The sequence below is a fragment of the Petromyzon marinus genome, unplaced genomic scaffold (assembly GCF_048934315.1).
Source record: "Petromyzon marinus isolate PM22_M1 ecotype Great Lakes invasive population unplaced genomic scaffold, UKy_Petmar_22M1.pri1.0 PM_Scaffold_73, whole genome shotgun sequence".
Taxonomy (NCBI): domain Eukaryota; kingdom Metazoa; phylum Chordata; class Hyperoartia; order Petromyzontiformes; family Petromyzontidae; genus Petromyzon; species Petromyzon marinus.
In genome coordinates, this window is record NW_027423681.1 from 213,673 (window position 1) to 235,487 (window position 21,815).

The 21,815-nt window shown below is 56.1% G+C and overlaps 2 protein-coding genes across 2 annotated transcripts in view; both read right to left on the reverse strand.

Annotated features, from left to right (window-relative positions):
* Positions 1-8,047, reverse strand: part of LOC116937613 (DNA cross-link repair 1A protein-like) — a 51,719-nt gene extending 43,672 nt beyond the window's left edge. Inside the window, exons 1-3 of the mRNA XM_032944766.2 lie at positions 7,967-8,047; positions 5,438-5,571; positions 4,237-4,355 (exon numbers count right to left, since the gene is read on the reverse strand). Coding sequence (XP_032800657.2) covers positions 4,237-4,292 — 56 coding nt within the window. The 5' untranslated portion in view covers positions 4,293-4,355; positions 5,438-5,571; positions 7,967-8,047. The remainder of the gene's footprint in view (positions 1-4,236; positions 4,356-5,437; positions 5,572-7,966) is intronic.
* Positions 8,048-12,831: 4,784 nt separating this feature from the next.
* Positions 12,832-20,736, reverse strand: LOC142923812 (uncharacterized). Its single transcript, XM_076064788.1, has 3 exons — positions 19,769-20,736; positions 13,019-13,939; positions 12,832-12,857 (listed from the first exon to the last, which is right to left on the reverse strand). The coding sequence occupies exons 1-3, from the start codon at positions 20,553-20,555 to the stop codon at positions 12,832-12,834; spliced, it is 1,734 nt and encodes a 577-aa protein (XP_075920903.1). The 5' UTR covers positions 20,556-20,736.
* Positions 20,737-21,815: the final 1,079 nt, after the last annotated feature.

A 21,815-nucleotide genomic window follows, 5' to 3' on the forward strand; every position in this document is an offset into this window, starting at 1 on the left:
CCAGCAGTGTGAGTTTGCTGTCCCCCACTCTCACACACACACCCACACACTCACACACACTCACACACACTCTCACACTCACTGGTTGGCGTCCAGCAGTGTGAGTTTGCTGTCCCCCACCCACACACACCTCTCACACACTCTCACACACACTCTCTCACACACACTCACACTCTCACCCACTTACTGGTTGGCGTCCAGCAGTGTGAGTTTGCTGTCCCCCACCCACACACTCACACACTCACACACACTCACACACACTGACACACTCTCTCACACCCACTCACTGGTTGGCGTCCAGCAGTGTGAGTTTGACACACACACTCACACACCCACACACACCCACACACACTCACCCACCCACTCTCACTGGTTGGCGTCCAGCAGGGTGAGTTTGCTGTCCCCCACCCACACTCTCACTCTCTCTCACACACACTTACTGGTTGGCGTCCAGCAGGGTGAGTTTGCTGTCCCCCACTCTCACTCTCACACACACACACACCCACACACACCCTCACTCTTACTGGTTGGCGTCCAGCAGGGTGGGTTTGACACTCACACACTCTCTCACACTCCCACTCACTCACTGGTTGGCGTCCAGCAGGGTGAGTTTGACACACCCACCCACACCCACCCACTCACTGGTTGGCGTCCAGCAGGGTGAGTTTGACACACACTCTCTTACTGGTTGGCGTCCAGCAGGGTGAGTTTGACACACCCACCCACACCCACCCACTCACTGGTTGGCGTCCAGCAGGGTGAGTTTGACACACACTCTCTTACTGGTTGGCGTCCAGCAGGGTGAGTTTGACACACACACACCCACACTCTCTCACCCACTTACTGGTTGGCGTCCAGCAGGGTGAGTTTGACACACACACTGACACCCTCTCACCCACTCACTGGTTGGCGTCCAGCAGTGTGAGTTTGACACACACACACCCACTCACACTCTCTCACCCACTTACTGGTTGGCGTCCAGCAGGGTGAGTTTGACACACACTCTCACCCACACTCACACCCACACTTACTGGTTGGCGTCCAGCAGGGTGAGTTTGACACACACACACCCACTCACACTCTCTCACCCACTTACTGGTTGGCGTCCAGCAGGGTGAGTTTGACACACACACACCCACTCACACTCTCTCACCCACTTACTGGTTGGCGTCCAGCAGGGTGAGTTTGACACACACTCACTCACCCACACTCTCACCCACTCACTGGTTGGCATCCAGCAGTGTGAGTTTGACACACACACTGACACCCTCTCACCCACTCACTGGTTGGCGTCCAGCAGTGTGAGTTTGACACACACACACCCACTCACACTCTCTCACCCACTTACTGGTTGGCGTCCAGCAGGGTGAGTTTGACACACACTCTCACCCACACTCACACCCACACTTACTGGTTGGCGTCCAGCAGGGTGAGTTTGACACACACACACCCACTCACGCTCTCTCACCCACTTACTGGTTGGCGTCCAGCAGGGTGAGTTTGACACACACACACCCACTCACACTCTCTCACCCACTTACTGGTTGGCGTCCAGCAGGGTGAGTTTGACACACACACTCACCCACACACACTCTCTCACCCACTTACTGGTTGGCGTCCAGCAGGGTGAGTTTGACACACTCACTCACCCACACACACACTCACTGGTTGGCGTCCAGCAGGGTGAGTTTGCTGTCCCCCACACACACACACACACACTCTCACACACTCTCACACACTCTCACACTCTCACACTTACTGGTTGGCGTCCAGCAGTGTGAGTTTGCTGTCCCCCACACACACACACACACACTCTCACACACTCTCACACACACTCTCTCTCTCTCACACACTCACTGGTTGGCGTCCAGCAGTGTGAGTTTGCTGTCCCCCACCCACACACACACACCCACCCACACACACACACTCACACACACTCTCACACACACTCTTACTGGTTGGCGTCCAGCAGTGTGAGTTTGCTGTCTCCCACACACTCACTCACACACTCTCACACACTCACACACACTCTCACACACACTCTCACACACACTCTTACTGGTTGGCGTCCAGCAGTGTGAGTTTGCTGTCCCCCACCCACACACACACACCCACCCACACACACACACTCACACACACTCTCACACACACTCTTACTGGTTGGCGTCCAGCAGTGTGAGTTTGCTGTCCCCCACCCACACACACACACCCACACACACTCACACACACACTCACACACACCCACACACACACACACACTCACACACACACTCACACTCTCTCTCTCACACTCTCACTCACACTCGCACACACTCTCACCCACTCACTGGTTGGCGTCCAGCAGGGTGAGTTTGACACACACACACACACACTCTCTCACACACTCTTACTGGTTGGCGTCCAGCAGTGTGAGTTTGACACACACACACCCACTCACACTCTCTCACCCACTTACTGGTTGGCGTCCAGCAGGGTGAGTTTGACACACACACTCACCCACACACACTCTCTCACCCACTTACTGGTTGGCGTCCAGCAGGGTGAGTTTGACACACTCACTCACCCACACACACACACACTCACTGGTTGGCGTCCAGCAGGGTGAGTTTGCTGTCCCCCACACACACACACACACACTCTCACACACTCTCACACACTCTCACACTCTCACACTTACTGGTTGGCGTCCAGCAGTGTGAGTTTGCTGTCCCCCATACACACACACACACACTCTCACACACACTCACACACACTCTCTTTCTCTCACACACTCACTGGTTGGCGTCCAGCAGTGTGAGTTTGCTGTCTCCCACACACTCACTCACACACTCTCACACACTCACACACACTCTCACACACACTCTCACACACACTCTTACTGGTTGGCGTCCAGCAGTGTGAGTTTGCTGTCTCCCACACACTCACTCACACACTCTCACACACTCACACACACTCTCACACACACTCTCACACACACTCTTACTGGTTGGCGTACAGCAGTGTGAGTTTGCTGTCTCCCACACACTCACTCACACACTCTCACACACTCACACACACTCTCACACACACTCTCACACACACTCTTACTGGTTGGCGTCCAGCAGTGTGAGTTTGCTGTCCCCCACCCACACACACACACCCACCCACACACACACACTCACACACACTCTCACACACTCTTACTGGTTGGCGTCCAGCAGTGTGAGTTTGACACACACACACCCACTCACACTCTCTCACCCACTTACTGGTTGGCGTCCAGCAGGGTGAGTTTGACACACACACTCACCCACACACACTCTCTCACCCACTTACTGGTTGGCGTCCAGCAGGGTGAGTTTGACACACTCACTCACCCACACACACTCACTGGTTGGCGTCCAGCAGGGTGAGTTTGCTGTCCCCCACACACACACACACACACTCTCACACACTCTCACACACTCTCACACTCTCACACTTACTGGTTGGCGTCCAGCAGTGTGAGTTTGCTGTCCCCCACACACACACACACACACTCTCACACACACTCACACACACTCTCTTTCTCTCACACACTCACTGGTTGGCGTCCAGCAGTGTGAGTTTGCTGTCTCCCACACACTCACTCACACACTCTCACACACTCACACACACTCTCACACACACTCTCACACACACTCTTACTGGTTGGCGTCCAGCAGTGTGAGTTTGCTGTCTCCCACACACTCACTCACACACTCTCACACACTCACACACACTCTCACACACACTCTCACACACACTCTTACTGGTTGGCGTCCAGCAGTGTGAGTTTGCTGTCCCCCACCCACACACACACACCCACCCACACACACACACTCACACACACTCTCACACACTCTTACTGGTTGGCGTCCAGCAGTGTGAGTTTGCTGTCCCCCACCCACACACACACACCCACCCACACACACACACTCACACACACTCTCACACACACTCTTACTGGTTGGCGTCCAGCAGTGTGAGTTTGCTGTCCCCCACCCACACACACTCACACACACTCTCACACACACACTCACACACACTCTCACACACACTCTCACACACACTCTTACTGGTTGGCGTCCAGCAGTGTGAGTTTGCTGTCCCCCACCCACACACACACACCCACCCACACACACACACTCACACACACTCTCACACACACACTCACTGGTTGGCGTCCAGCAGTGTGAGTTTGACACACCTCTCACACACACTGACACACACACTCACTGGTTGGCGTCCAGCAGTGTGAGTTTGCTGTCCCCCACCCTGGTGGCCACGCCCATGGGCAGGACGTGGAGCAGGGACGGCGACACGGAGAGACGCAGCGCCACGAGGCGAGCCGTCACCTGTCGTGGGGGGGTCACGGGGGGGTCACGGCGGGGTCACGGCGGGGTCACGGTGGGTTACCGGGGGGAGGGGTCACGAGGTGTCATTGGGGGTCATGGGGGGGTCACGGCGGGGTCACGGCGGGGTGACGGTGGGTTACCGGGGGGAGGGGTGACGAGGTGTCATTGGGGGTCATGGGGGGGTCACGGTGGGGTCACGGCGGGGTGACGGTGGGTTACCGGGGGGAGGGGTCACGAGGTGTCATTGGGGGTCATGGGGGGGTCACGGCGGGGTCACGGCGGGGTGACGGTGGGTTACCGGGGGAGGGGTCACGAGGTGTCATTGGGGGTCAATGGGAGGTCACGGGGGGGGTCATGGGGTGGAGGGTCACGGGGGGGTCACGGGGGAGGGGGCTCACAGGGGCGGTAACGGGGGCAGGGTCACAGGTCACAGGGGGTCACGGGTCACAGGGGAAGGGGGTCACAGGGGAAGGGGGTCACAGGGGGGGGTCACCGGGGTGGTCTCGAGGGGGGTCACAGGGGGGTCACAGGTGGGGTCACGAGGGGGGTCACGAGGGGGTCACAGGTGGGGTCACAGGGGGTCACAGGTGGGGTCACGAGGGGGTCACAGGTGGGGTCACAGGGGGTCACAGGTGGGGTCACGAGGGGGTCGGCTGTGGGGAACCACCCAATGAGACCGTCCAAGTGGAGATGGAACGGAGTGGTGGTGGTGGTGGTGGTGGTGAGCGTGGTGAGTGTGGTGGTGGTGGTGGTGGTGGGGAGGGTGGTGGTGGTGGTGGTGAGCGTGGTGAGCGTGGTGGTGGTGGTGGTGGTGGGGAGGGTGGTGGTGGTGGTGAGCGTGGTGAGCGTGGTGGTGGTGGTGGTGGGGAGGGTGGTGGTGGTGGTGAGCGTGGTGGTGGTGGGGAGGGTGGTGGTGGTGAGCGTGGTGAGCGTGGTGGTGGTGGTGGTGGTGGGGAGGGTGGTGGTGGTGGTGGGGAGGGTGGTGGTGGTGGGGAGCCTTGTGGTGGTGGTGAGCGTGGTGAGCGTGGTGGTGGTGAGTGTGGTGGTGGTGAGCGTGGTGGTGGTGGTGGTGAGCGCCTCACCTGATTGCAGTAGACGTGGTGAGTGAAGGAGCGGCTGAGTCCGTGGTAGTGATCCGAGTGGAAGTGGCTGAGGAAGTAAAGGCTGCAGCCTTCAACAGAGCCGTAGCTGAACGCGTCCACTGTGATGCCTGTACCTGTGGTGGCACGCTGAGTGAGTGACTGAGTGAGTGACTGAGTGAGTGGCTGAGTGAGTGACTGAGTGACTGAGTGACTAAGTGAGTGGTAGTGGTCCGAGTGGAAGTGGCTGAGGAAGTAAACGCTGCAGCCTTCAACAGCACCATAGCTGAACGCGTCCACTGTGATGCCCGTACCTGTGGTGGCACGCTGAGTGAGTGACTGAGTGAGTGACTGAGTGAGTGGCTGAGTGACTGAATGACTGAGTGACTGACTGAGTGAGTGAGTGACTGAGTGAGTGACTGAGTGTGTGAGTGACTGAGTGAGTGACTGAGTGAGTGACTGAGTGAGTGGGTGAGTGTGTGAGTGAGTGAGTGGGTGAGTGTGTGACTGAGTGACTGAGTGAGAGACTGAGTGAGTGACTGAGTGACTGACTGAGTGACTGAATGACTGAGTGAGTGACTGAGTGTGTGTCTGAGTGAGTGTCTGAGTGAGTGACTGACTGAGTGACTGAGTGACTGAGTGAGTGACTGAGTGACTGAGTGAGTGACTGAGTGTGTGAGTGACTGAGTGAGTGACTGAGTGAGTGACTGAGTGAGTGGGTGAGTGTGTGAGTGAGTGAGTGGGTGAGTGTGTGACTGAGTGACTGAGTGAGTGACTGAGTGAGTGACTGAGTGACTGAGTGAGTGACTGAGTGACTGAGTGAGTGACTCAGTGAGTGTCTGAGTGACTGAGTGAGTGTCTGAGTGACTGAGTGAGTGACTGAGTGACTGAGTGAGTGACTGAGTGAGTGTCTGAGTGACTGAGTGAGTGACTGAGTGACTGAGTGAGTGACTGAGTGAGTGACTGAGTGAGTGACTGAGTGACTGAGTGAGTGAGTGGCTGAGTGACTGAGTGTCTGAGTGAGTGACTGAGTGACTGAGTGACTGAGTGAGTGACTGAGTGAGTGACTGAGTGACTGAGTGAGTGACTGAGTGACTGACTGAGTGTGTGACTGAGTGAGTGACTGAGTGAGTGACTGAGTGAGTGACTGAGTGACTGAGTGACTGAGTGAGCGACTAAGTGAGTGAGTGACTGAGTGAATGACTGAGTGACTGACTGAGTGACTGAGTGAATGACTGAGTGACTGAGTCAGTGACTGACTGAGTGACTGACTGAGTGAGTGAGTGACTGAGTGAGTGAGTGACTGAGTGAGTGACTGAGTGACTGAGTGAGTGACTGAGTGAGTGTCTGAGTGAGTGACTGAGTGACTGAGTGAGTGAGTGACTGAGTGAGTGAGTGACTGTGTGAGTGTGTGAGTGACTGAGTGACTGAGTGAGTGTCTGAGTGAGTGACTGAGTGACTGACTCACTGAGTGAGTGACTGAGTGAATGACTGAGTGAGTGACTGAGTGAGTGACTGAGTGAATGACTGAGTGACTGAGTGAGTGACTGAGTGAGTGACTGAGTGAATGACTGAGTGACTGAGTGAGTGACTGAGTGAATGACTGAGTGACTGAGTGAGTGACTGACTGAGTGACTGACTGAGTGAGTGAGTGACTGAGTGACTAAGTGAGTGAGTGACTGAGTGAGTGACTGAGTGACTGAGTGAGTGACTGAGTGAGTGTCTGAGTGAGTGACTGAGTGAGTGAGTGACTGAGTGAGTGACTGAGTGAGTGAGTGACTGTGTGAGTGTGTGAGTGACTGAGTGACTGAGTGAGTGTCTGAGTGAGTGTCTGAGTGAGTGACTGAGTGACTGAGTGAGTGACTGAGTGAGTGAGTGGCTGAGTGACTGAGTGACTGTGTGAGTGTGTGAGTGACTGAGTGACTGACTGAGTGACTGAGTGAGTGTCTGAGTGAGTGACTGAGTGACTGAGTGAGTGTCACGCTGAGTGAGTGACTGAGTGAATGACTGAGTGACTGAGTGAGTGACTGAGTGAATGACTGAGTGACTGAGTGACTGACTGACTGAGTGACTGACTGAGTGAGTGAGTGACTGAGTGACTAAGTGAGTGAGTGACTGAGTGAGTGACTGAGTGACTGAGTGAGTGACTGAGTGAGTGTCTGAGTGAGTGACTGAGTGAGTGAGTGACTGTGTGAGTGTGTGAGTGACTGAGTGACTGAGTGAGTGTCTGAGTGAGTGTCTGAGTGAGTGACTGAGTGAGTGTCACGCTGAGTGACTGAGTGAGTGACTGAGTGAGTGACTAAGTGAGTGAGTGACTGAGTGACTGAGTGAGTGACTGACTGAGTGACTGACTGAGTGACTGACTGAGTGACTGAGTGAGTGACTGACTGAGTGACTGACTGAGTGACTGACTGAGTGACTGAGTGAGTGAGTGACTGAGTGACTGAGTGAGTGACTGAGTGTCTGAGTGAGTGACTGAGTGAGTGACTGAGTGAGTGACTGAGTGAGTGACTGAGTGAGTGTCACCGCTACCGGGGATGCGTTTGTAGCTAGGGCACTTGCGTGGCTCCGGGTTCGACTCCCGCTCAGAGCCCCCCCCCAGCCACCGGCCCCCTCCCCCCCACCGCCAGCCCCCACCCCTCCCGCGGGGGCCCGTCCCCCTCCCGGCGGTCCCTGCGGGAACAAGGAAGACCAAGCTGGCCCACGCATGGCACTCAACATTACACACAACAACAACAGATACACACACACGCAGATACACACACACGCAGATACACACACACAGATACACACACAGATACACACACAGACACACACACACAGATACACACACACAAATACACACACACAGATACACACATGCAGATACACACACAGATACACACACAGATACACACAGACACACACACACACACAGATACACACACACGTACACACGCACACACATGTACACACACAACAACAACCGCCATTCGCCACTAAGTGGCGGTGACGTCACCACGATGCTTGTGCCAGGCTATGTGCACCCTGAGGCTACGTGAAGTGTCGAACGCCCGCTGGCAGGAGGTCACGGGGCAGACCCAGGTGCCACGGGTCGACTGACTGAGATGACTGGCTGATGCACCACCTGTGCCCCCTACTGTGCCGACCTGCTGTGCTTTAGCCACCCGGCGCTCCGCTCGTTGTTGTGAGCTTCGCTCCTCCGCCCTCCGTTGTTGTTGGAGGGCGACTGCCTCCAACTGCCCAGCAGCGTCCTTCACGAGCCTCCTCCACAGTGGCCGATCTTGACACCGCTGGTACTGGTCATCGGCAAGCCCACTCAGCTCCACGTCCCTCCTGTACCACGTCACTCCATCTCTTCTCTAGCCCGTGCCGCGCCCGCTTAGCCCCCTCAATCTGGCCGAACAAAAGCTGTTTCGGCATGCGGTGGCTGGGCATGCGGGCTACATGGCCCAGCCAACGCAGCCTTGCCTGCCGGAGGAACTCACCGATGGGACCGTGCCCAGATCTTTCAAGGATTTGTAAGCTCCTCACACAATCCAGCCTGGTTAAACCCAGGATTGATCGTAGGCAGGCCAGCCTAAATGTTTCTAACCGGCGAAGATGTTCCATTAGGGGGGTCCACGTTTCGCAAGCGTAGAGAAGGGAGGGAATGACTGTGGCCGAGAAGACCCGAAGCTTAGTGCGGAGCGACAGACCAGGTAGCTTCCACATAGCGTTACACAACCGATGAAAAGATAATGCCGCTCAACTGATTCGGAGTGAGACCTCTGCTGTTAAACTGGAGCCGGTCATAAGCACTCTGCCCAGGTATGGGAAACTCTCCACTCTCTCCACAGCTGCCCCATCACCGATTGGGAGTTGTGGGGGTGGAGTGCCCGATGGTACAAAATACCCAGGCAGGTGCTTAGTTTTGGTGGGGCTGATGGTAAGGCCCCACCTCTTAGTGGCAAGCTCCAGTTTCAGCAGCAGCATCTCCAACTCCTCCTCTGAGTGAGCCACAATTACCAGATCGTCGGCATACATAACGTGGTTGAGCAATAGGGAGCCATCCCTTGACCGTACCCGGGCGTCGATCAGCCTCCCATTATATCTGTACCAAATGGAGATTCTTCCGGTACAGCTACTGAAGGCTTCACGAACTACGTGGTCGAAATAGATGTTAAATAATGTGGGAGCCAGAGGACATCCCTGTCGCACCCCAAGGTGTACAGAGAATGGCTCTGACTCCCGGCCACGTAGTTTTACCCGGGCCCGCTCACCATCATGAAGGTCCTTAATGATCATGAGCAAGAGGGTCAGGGACTTCGAAAGCACAAAGAACAACCCGGAGTCCAGGCCTACTGATGGTATCATAGGCCTTGACCAGGTCAATAAAGCAGAGATGTAGGTCTTGCTGGAATTCCCTACACCTCTGCTGTAGGAGACGGACAGAAAATATGGCATACATGCAGGACCGCCCTTTCCTGAAACCGCATTGGGGCTCCCCAAGCCTCTTCTCAGCGTGCCTGGCAAAGCGATGCTGAATAATCCTTGCCAGGACCTTTCCCGGCACACTGAGGCGTGAGATGCCCCTGTAGTTGTTACAGTCTGTGCGGTCCCCCTTCTTTAAGAGGGGGACCACCAGGGCATCCTTCCAATCCTGCGGAACCCGTCTAGTGGCTCAGACTGTTGTTATGATGTCATGTAGGGCAGTCTGCGCACAAACGCCACCCTCCCTAAGCATTTCGCTTGGGGGATCATCTCTGCCCGCTGCCTTTCCTGGTCTCAGACTCCGGATCGCCTTCAGTACTTCCTCAACAGATGACACCTCAGACAGCCACTCACAGGGGGTGACTTCCTCCAATATTTGAGGCACCGCAGCCTCAGCAGGGTCATCCCCACTTTGTCCCACGTTGTTTTCCAGGCTGAGGGATTCCCCCTCCCCCAGGACCTCACAGAAATGCTCAGGAAATCTGCAAACCTGTTCCTGGGGGTCGGAGATTGAATCATCGTTCTTTCCCCTAATGATGGTAATAGGTGTGGCGCTGCAGGTAACTTTTTTGATGGAGTTAAATAGAGATTTGTGATTGCGGGCCATTGAGGCAGACTCAATCTCCTAAGCAACCCGCGACCACCACCCATCCTTGCAGCACCTCACGGCTCTCCGAACCTCCGAGCGAAGGCTGCGGTAAGCCTCCTCATTCTCTGACGTGGGATGCTGTAGACGATTAGAGTGGGCCTGTCACTTTTTCTCAGCCAGCCTGAACAGCTCCTCTGTCAGCCAGGGTCCCTGGGGAGGTCTGGACCGCGTACCTAAAGCAGCCATTGCAGCTGCATGAGTCACAGTCCTAAACATCGCCCATTTACCCTCGACATCAGGAGGAGTCGGGGACGATGCCAATCCCAGCCGCAAGCGATGATGAAATTCTCGCTTGCAACTTTCATCAGCTAGCTGAGACCAGGCCACTATGGGTTTGAATGGGGTCCTGGGTGTACACCCACCACCAGAGTGGAAGAATGGCAAGCGCATCTTACAGATGACAAGTCGATGGTCAGAGGGTAGATCAGCTCCACAGTAGGTCCTGGTGTCAAGGACATGGGCCCGCATCCGCTGTTCCGTCACTATGTAGTCCAGCAGATGTTCTTGCTTGGACCTGGCATGCATCCTTGATGTTGTGTGGATGCGCCGATGACGGAACAGTGTGTTGGTAATTACAAGCCCATGGGCTGCACAAAAATCTAGCAGCCTCCCACCGTTGTTATTGAGCTGATCTGGCCCATGCCTTCCAATCACTCCAGACCAGGTGCCAGCATCATGACCAACTCGTGCATTGAAGTCGCCCAACATGATGACTCTATCCCGAGGGGCCACTTTAGCCAGCACCTGTGACAGGAGGTCATAGAAGGCATCTGACTCATCGGCCGTGCCTGCATCCCTCCACTGTTCATCTTCGGTAGGAGCATAAGTAACCACGACCACCACTCCTCGCCTCTGGTTGATGGGAAGGCGAGCCCAAAGTAGCCTGGGGCTTACAGCTTCCCACACCTCACCGCCACGCTCCCACGCTCCCTTCATTATTTTGTTCAGAAGAAGAGCCACACTCCCTGTTGTTTGGCAGTCTGCTGCCCCGAGTAGAGGACTGTCCACCCCTCATGGTGGCAGGAGCCAGAACTGGTCCACCGGACCTCCTGAATGCCGCAGAGATCCAGGCGGTACCGGTCCAGCTCCCGACAGGGGAGTGGCAGCCTCTCATTCCAAGTGACCGTTCGAACACTCCACGTGGCCACACGCAGTACCTTTTGTGCTGTTTATGTAGGAGCCCCGAGGGTAAAGATTCAATCTCCTGGCTCCAAATTTTGATTTAAAGCTTTCGTGACTGCAGTAATTCATATTAAAGTCACGTTGAAGGAAAACAATAAAATAATATATGATATATTTTATCATTTTATTGTTCTCCTGGCTCCGTCAAATGGGGTTTGGCCAGGAGACGTCATAGACGCCCGTCCCCCCCCCCCCCCCCGGGGCCTCCAGGCACGAGTTTCGTCCGATAATTTAGTTTTTATCGTCACCGATTCGCGATTCATTTAAAGGTGGAGGCGGGGGGGGGGGGGGGGGCTGCCGGGCCAGAGCCCCCCTTCATCTGGCCGCCGCATCAGCTGCAAACGCCGGTGAGGGGAGGGGCCAATCGGAATCGGCCCTACCTCCCCCCCCCCCCCACGGCACCGCTCGCCACAGCGTTGCCATCCGGCACCACCGATCGGCAGCTGCGGCGGTCGGCGACCCGGGTTCAGTTACCGCTCACGGGCCAACGCCGGTGGCGATTATCTGAACCGGTCCCGGGCCTCCCGCAGGTCGGCTCGGCCTCAAGTGAGTCAACTGGTGCCGTGTTGTGCAGTAGTAAACACCGCCGCCACTGGGGAGAGACAAAGGCGGCCGGGCGTGGTGCTGCTGCTGCTGCTGCTGCTGCTGCTGGGCCACACGCACCCCCTCTGTGTGTGCCACAGTGCCGGTAGGCCTTCATTGGTGCTGCTGCTGCTGCTGCTACTCGCTAACAGCAGCACTTGCCCCCGCAGCCTGCTAAGGCTACACGGGGGATCTTTGTCTTCACAGGCACATGGCGCGCACACACGCACGGTAAGACTCGTGGACGCAGAGCTACTGATGATGGCGACGACGACATTGACGATGACGTTGACGGTGACGCTGACGACGATCATTACCCCGTCCACTCTCCAGGTCTCCTGTCACCTCGCCACTCATTCCACGTCCACCTCCGTCACCTCGTCCACCCCGTCCACCTCCGTCACCTCGTCCACCCCGTCCACCTCGTCCAGCTCCTCCACCCCGTCCACCTCCTCGTCTACCCCTCCCCAAGCGTCCCCCCTCGGCTCCGCCCGACCGCTCAGCCTCAGCCTCAGCCTCCGCCTTCCGAGCCGCGGGCTGCAGGCCGCCGAAGTAGGTCGCGATGTCCGCCTGGCGCAGCGGTCGCCGCGGCGACGGCGGCGGCGGCGTCCCCCCGCACCCAAGCGCAGCCTCCCCCCGCGACGTGCCGTCACCGTCGCCACCGTCGCCACCGCCTCCACCGCCTCCACCGCCTCCACCGCCGCCACCGCCGCCACCGCCGCCACCGCCGCCGCCACCGCCGCCTCCACCGCCGCCACCGCCTCCACCGCCTCCACCGCCACCACCGCCTCCACCGCCTCCACCGCCTCCACCACCACCACCGCCTCCACCGCCTCCACCGCCTCTGTCGCCTCTCCCACGGCCCGCCGCGGAATTCCGTCCGGAACGGGGGACACGGTGGCAAAGGCTGGTCGGAAGTTCCTCCTCAAACTCAAACTCCTCCTCCTCCTCCTCCTCATCCACATCCTCCTCCGCCTCCTCCTCCTCCTCATCCCCCACCTCCTCCACCGCCGCCGATGGCCGCGGTGGCCGCGGCCGAGAGGAGAAGACGTCGTCCTCGCTCCGGTCTCCGCCGTCGTCGTCCGACCCGCTGGCAACTCCTCCGCCACCTCCTCCGTCACCTCCTCCATCACCTCCTCCGTCACCTCCTCCATCACCTCCTCCTCCTCCACCACCTCCTCCATCTCCTCCTCCTCCACCACCTCCTCCATCACCTCCTCCTCCACCTCCTCCATCACCTCCTCCGTCACCTCCTCCGTCACCTCCTCCTCCATCTCCTCCACCTCCTCCTCTGCCCACACCTCTACCTTTATCTCTCCTGGTTGCGTTTATTCCTGCACCACCTCCTCCATCACCTCCTCCATCACCTCCTGCACCACCTCCTCCTCCTCCTCCGCCGTCGCCACCGCCGCCACCGCCGGTGTTGGACGACGAGGTGGAGGAGGATGTGGTGGTGGTGGTGGTGGACGATGAGGCGGAGGAGGACGTGGTGGTGGGCGGTCGCGGTGGTGGTGGTGGTGGTGGGCGACCCGTGGCCCTGGCGGTCGCGAGCAGAGTGTGGGAGTAGTGGCGGTAGTGGAGGGCGACCGCTGACGTACAACGCAGGCCCCGGGGGCATTCTGGGAAGGGTGGGGGGTGAGTCTGTGGGTCTCTGTGTGGTGGTGAGTCTGTGGGTCTCTGTGTGGTGGTGGTGAGTCTATGGGTCTCTGTGTGATGGTGGTGAGTCTATGGGTCTCTGTGTGATGGTGAGTCTATGGGTCTCTGTGTGATGGTGAGTCTATGGGTCTCTGTGTGATGGTGAGTCTATGGGTCTCTGTGTGATGGTGAGTCTGTGGGTCTCTGTGTGGTGGTGAGTCTGTGGGTCTCTGTGTGGTGGTGAGTCTATGGGTCTCTGTGTGATGGTGAGTCTATGGGTCTCTGTGTGATGGTGAGTCTATGGGTCTCTGTGTGATGGTGAGTCTATGGGTCTCTGTGTGATGGTGAGTCTGTGGGTCTCTGTGTGGTGGTGAGTCTGTGGGTCTCTGTGTGGTGGTGAGTATATGGGTCTCTGTGTGGTGGTGAGTCTATGGGTCTCTGTGTGGTGGTGAGTATATGGGTCTCTGTGTGGTGGTGAGTCTATGGGTCTCTGTGTGGTGATGAGTCTGTGGGTCTGTGTGTGGTGATGAGTCTATGGGTCTTTGTGTGGTGGTGAGTCTGTGGGTCTGTGTGTGGTGGTGAGTCTGTGGGTCTGTGTGTGGTGGTGAGTCTATGGGTCTCTGTGTGGTGGTGAGTCTGTGGGTCTGTGTGTGGTGGTGGTGAGTCTATGGGTCTCTGTGTGATGGTGAGTCTGTGGGTCTCTGTGTAGTGATGAGTCTATGGGTCTCTGTGTGGTGGTGAGTCTATGCGTCTCTGTGTAGTGGTGAGTCTATGGGTCTCTGTGTGGTGGTGAGTCTATGGGTCTCTGTGTGGTGGTGAGTCTATGGGTCTCTGTGTGGTGGTGAGTCTGTGGGTCTCTGTGTGGTGGTGGTGAGTCTATGGGTCTCTGTGTGGTGGTGAGTCTATGGGTCTCTGTGTGGTGGTGAGTCTATGGGTCTCTGTGTGGTGATTAGTCTATGGGTCTATGTGTGTGGTGGTGAGTCTATGGGTCTCTGTGTGGTGGTGAGTCTATGCGTCTCTGTGTAGTGGTGAGTCTATGGGTCTCTGTGTGGTGGTGAGTCTATGGGTCTCTGTGTGGTGATGAGTCTATGGGTCTCTGTGTAGTGATGAGTCTATGGGTCTCTGTGTGGTGATGAGTCTATGGGTCTCTGTATGGTGGTGGTGAGTCTATGGGTCTCTGTGTGGTGGTGAGTCTGTGGGTCTCTGTGTGGTGATGAGTCTATGGGTCTCTGTGTGGTGGTGAGTCTATGGGTCTCTGTGTGGTGGTGAGTCTATGGGTCTCTGTGTGGTGGTGAGTCTATGGGTCTCTGTGTGATGGTGAGTCTATGGGTCTCTGTGTGGTGATGAGTCTATGGGTCTCTGTGTGGTGGTGAGTCTATGGGTCTCTGTGTAGTGATGAGTCTATGGGTCTCTGTGTGGTGATGAGTCTATGGGTCTCTGTGTGGTGGTGGTGAGTCTATGGGTCTCTGTGTGATGATGAGTCTATGGGTCTCTATGTGATAAGCCTTTGGCATGAGGTGGCTGGGCATGCGGTGGCCCAGCCACACACAACACCCACACAACAACACCCACCAACACCCACACACAACAACAACACCCACACACAACAACACCCACACACAACACCCACACCCACACACAACAACACAACACCCACCAACACCCACACACAACACTCACACGCAACAACACCCACACAACACCCACCAACACAACACCCACACCACCACCACTCACCTACTTCCCCAGGGCACAGCAGCACAACACCCACACAACAACACACACACACAACACCCACACACAACACCCACACAACAACACCCACACACGTCAACACCCACACACAACACCCACACACAACAACACAACAACACCCACACACAACAACACAACAACACCCACACAACACCCACACACACAACACCCACAACAACACCCACACAACACCCACACACAACACCCACACAACAACACCCACACACAACAACACAACAACACCCACACACAACACCCACACATAACAACACAACAACACCCACACACAACACCCACACGCACAACAACACCCACACACAACACGCACACGCACAACACCCACACACAACACACACACAACACCCACAACACCCACACACAACACAACACCTACACACAACACAACACCCACACAACACCCCCCACACACGTCAACACCCACACAACAACACCCACACAACACCCACACACAACAACAACACCACCACCACTCACCTACTTCCCCAGGGCACAGCAGCACAACACCCACACACAACACCCACACAACAACACCCACAACACTCACACAACAACACCCACACACACAACACCCACACAACACCCACACACACAACACCCACACAACACCCACAACACCCACGCACAACACAACACCTACACACAACACAACACCCACACAACACCCACACACACAACACCACAACAACACCCCCCACACCACCACCACTCACCTACTTCCCCAGGGCACAGCAGTACAACACCCACACACAACAACACACAACACCCACACACACAACACCCACACAACACCCACACACAACAACACCCACACACACAACAACACCCACACAACAACACCCACACACAACAACACCCACACACACAACACCCACACAACACCCACACACAACAACAACACCCACACACAACAACAACACCCACACAACAACACCCACACAACAACACCCACACAACACCCACACAACAACACAACAACACCCACACAACACCACACCCACACACAACACCACAACAACACCCACACACAACACACACACAACACACAACACCACAACAACACACCCCCCACAACACCCACACACAACAACACCCACACAACAACACACACACAACAACACCCACACACAACACCACAACAACACACCCCCCACAACACCCACACACAACAACACCCACACAACAACACCCACACACAACACCCACACAACAACAACACCCACACAACAACACCCACACACAACACCCACAACACCCACACACACAACACCCACACACAACACACACAACACCCACACACAACACCCCCACACACACAACACCCACACACAATACCCACACACAACACCCACACACACAGCACCCACACACACAACACCCCCACACACAACACCCACACAACAACAACACCCACACACAACACAACACCCACACAACACCACAACACCCACCCACACACAACACCACACCCACACACAACACCACCCCCCACACACAACACCCACACACAACACCCACACAACACCACAACACCCACCCACACACAACACCACACCCACACACAACACCACCCCCCACACACAACACCCACACACAACACCCACACAACACAACAACACCCACACAACAACACCCACACACAACACCCACACACAACACCCACCCACACACAACAACACCCCCACACACAACACCCCCACACACAACACCACCCCCACACACAACACCCACCCACACACAACACCACCCCCCACACACAACAACACCCACACACAACACACCCACACAACACCCACACACAACACCCCCCACACACAACACCACAACACCCCCACACCACCACCACTCACCTACTTCCCCAGGGCACAGCAGCACAACACCCACACACAACACCCACACAACACCCACACACAACACCCACACACAACACCCACACACAACACCCACCCACACACAACAACACCCCCACACACAACACCCCCCCCCCCCACACAACACCCACACACAACACCCACACACACAACACCCACACACACAACACCCACACACACAACACCCACACACAACACCACAACAACACCCCCCACACCACCACCACCACCACTCACAACACCCACACACAACACCCACACACAACACCCACACACAACACCCACACACAACACCCACCCACACACAACAACACCCCCACGCACAACACCCCCCCCCCCCCCCCACACAACACCCACACACAACACCCACACACACAACACCCACACACACAACACCCACACACACAACACCCACACACAACACCACAACAACACCCCCCACACCACCACCACCACTCACAACACCCACACACAACACCCACACAACACCACACCCACACACAACACCCACACACAACACCCACCCACACACAACAACACCCCCACACACAAACCCCCCCCCCCCACACAACACCCACACACACAGCACCCACACACAACACCCACACACACAACACCCACACACACAACACCCACACACACAACACCCACACACAACATCACAACAACACCCCCCACACCACCACCACCACCACTCACAACACCCACACACAACACCCACACACAACACCCACAACACCCCCCCCCCCCACACACAACACCACACCCACACACAACACCACACCCACACACAACACCACACCCACACACAACACCACACCCACACACAACACCACAACAACACCCCCCACACCACCACCACCACCACTCACCTACTTCCCCAGGGCACAGCAGCACAACACCCACACACAACACCCACACAACACCCACACACACAACAACACCCACACACAACACCACAACACCCACCCACACACAACACCCCCCACACACCCACACAACACCCACACACCACAACACCCCCACACAACACCACAACACCCACCCACACACAACACCCCCCACACACCCACACAACACCCACACACCACAACACCCCCCACACCACCACCACCACTCACCTACTTCCCCAGGGCACAGCAGCACAACACCCACACACACAACAACACAACACCCACACACAACACCACACCCACACACAACACCCACACACCACAACACCCACCCACACACCACACCCACACACAACACCCCCCCACACAACAACACCCACACACCACAACACCCCCACACAACACCACAACACCCACCCACACACAACACCCCCCACACACCCACACAACACCCACACACCACAACACCCCCCACACCACCACCACCACTCACCTACTTCCCCAGGGCACAGCAGCACAACACCCACACACACAACAACACAACACCCACACACAACACCACACCCACACACAACACCCACACACCACAACACCCACCCACACACCACACCCACACACAACACCCCCCCACACAACAACACCCACACACCACAACACCCCCACAACACCCACACCACCACTCACCTACTTCCCCAGGGCAGAGCAGCACAACACCCACACACACAACAACACCCACACACAACACCACAACACCCACCCACACACAACACCCCCCCACACACAACACCACACCCACACACAACACCCACACACCACAACACCCCCACACAACACCACCACCACCACTCACCTACTTCCCCAGGGCACAGCAGCACAACACCCACACACAACACCCACACACAACACCCACACACAACACCACACCCACACACAACACCCACACACAACAACACCCCACACACCACCACCACCACCACTCACCTACTTCCCCAGGGCACAGCAGCACAACACCCACACACACAACAACACCCACACACAACACCACAACACCCACCCACACACAACACCCCCCACACACCCACACAACACCCACACACCACAACACCCCCCACACCACCACCACCACTCACCTACTTCCCCAGGGCACAGCAGCACAACACCCACACACACAACAACACAACACCCACACACAACACCACACCCACACACAACACCACACCCACACACCACACCCACACACAACAACACCCCCCCCCACACCACCACCACCACTCACCTACTTCCCCAGGGCAGAGCAGGACGCAGCGCTCCACGTGCGCCTCGAGCGCCACAGCACCCAACGCGCTCAGAGGCGCCTGGCAGCTGGGGCAGCGTTGCCCTCCGTGCATCTCCTCATCCACCACCTCATCATCGTCCACCTCGTCACCCCTCAGAGCATTTGCCGCCGTGGCCGAGACCGTGGGACTAGGCCGAAGCCTACCGCTCTTGCCTGAGCAGCTCCGCGGGGCTAGGGGCGCCCTGGGTGGGCGGCTGCGGGGCCGAGGGTCGGGTCGTGCCCGCTTCGGGAGCGGGGAATAGTTCCAAACGTCGTCGTTTCTTTCCTCCTCATCATCCACCTCCACCACCTCCTCATCCACCTCCTCGTCCACCTCGTCACCCCTCGGAGCAATTGCCGCCGTGGCCGAGACCGTGGGACTAGGCCGAAGCCTACCGCTCTTGCCTGAGCGGCTCCGCGGGGCTAGGGGCGCCCTGGGTGGGCGACTGCGGGGCCGAGGGTCGGGTCGTGCCCGCTTCGGGAGCGGGGAATAGTTCCAAACGTCGTCGTTTCTTTCCTCCTCATCATCCACCTCCACCACCTCCTCATCCACCTCCTCGTCCACCTCGTCACCCCTCGGAGCAATTGCCGCCGTGGCCGAGACCGTGGGACTAGGCCGAAGCCTACCGCTCTTGCCTGAGCGGCTCCGCGGGGCTAGGGGCGCCCTGGGTGGGCGGCTGTGGGGCCGAGGGTCGGGTCGTGCCCGCTTCGGGAGCGGGGAATAGTTCCAAACTTCGTCTTCCGACATCGTTTCGAGGGGGCGGATGATAATGATGGTGTTGTGATTTTTTTGTTGTTAAAATTATCTTGCTTCTGTTGCAAAACTAAACGACAAAAAAAATCATTCGAGTGGAGGATTTCGCGTTAAAAATATTGCGGTTCCGATGGACCCCCATAGGCTGAGGTGGGAATCGATTCTCGTTTCTTTGTTCGTGAGTTCGACGAATCGATTTCGTTTGGTTTTTCACACCTGATGATGATTGTTCATTGATTTTTTTTCGGTAAAGTCACGTATGTAGAAATACAATAAAATACAATTATATTGAAACAAAACAATCACGACGTTTAGATCACAACACAAGCAATCTTCATCAGGTGTATGTGCAATCCAGAGGTTGAACACGAAATGTAACACTCTTCCGAAATTCGTGGTCCGCCAGGAAGTGTCTAAACCGTGTTGTTGGCCTGAATGGATGTGGCTTCACGTAAATGTTTTTTTCAGGTTTGTTGAAATTCTCTCCATCTTCTTGTTGTATTTACCTCCATGATTGGTCTTGACACCTGATGAAGATCGCTTGTGTTGTGATCGAAACATCGTGATTGTTTTGTTTGAATGTAATTTGATTGTAATTCTGATGATGATGATGATTGCTTGTGCTTCGATTGAAAGCTTTCGTGACTGCAGGGATTAATCTTCTTTGGTTCTTTCGGTAAAGTCAGGTAGAATGAGAATATTATTACTCTTTGGTTCTATTGGGTAAAGTCACGTAGGTGAAAATAAAATAACAAAAAATAACAAAAAATCACGATGACGTTTCGGCCACAACACAAGCGGCCTTCATCAGGTGAAGAGACGAGACTGTCTGGAGGACAGCGCTGGAGTGGGAAAAGCCACGCTGAGATCACGACATTTAAGCTGTGTGAGAAGAAACAAAGCGCCTTGACAAAGGAATTAACATATAATTTAGCATTGAAATGGCTCATTGAAATAGCTAAGTTAAAGTATACACATCCGCAGAGGCACCCCTTGACAAAGGAATTAGCATATAATTTAGCATTGAAATGGCTCATTGAAATAGCTAAGTTAAAGTATACACATCCGCAGAGGCACCCCTTGACAAAGGAATTAGCATATAATTTAGCATTGAAATGGCTCATTGAAATAGCTAAGTTAAAGTATACACATCCGCAGAGGCACCCCTTGACAAAGGAATTAGCATAGAATTTAGCATTGAAATGGCTCATTGAAATAGCTAAGTTAAAGTATACACATCCGCAGAGGTACCCC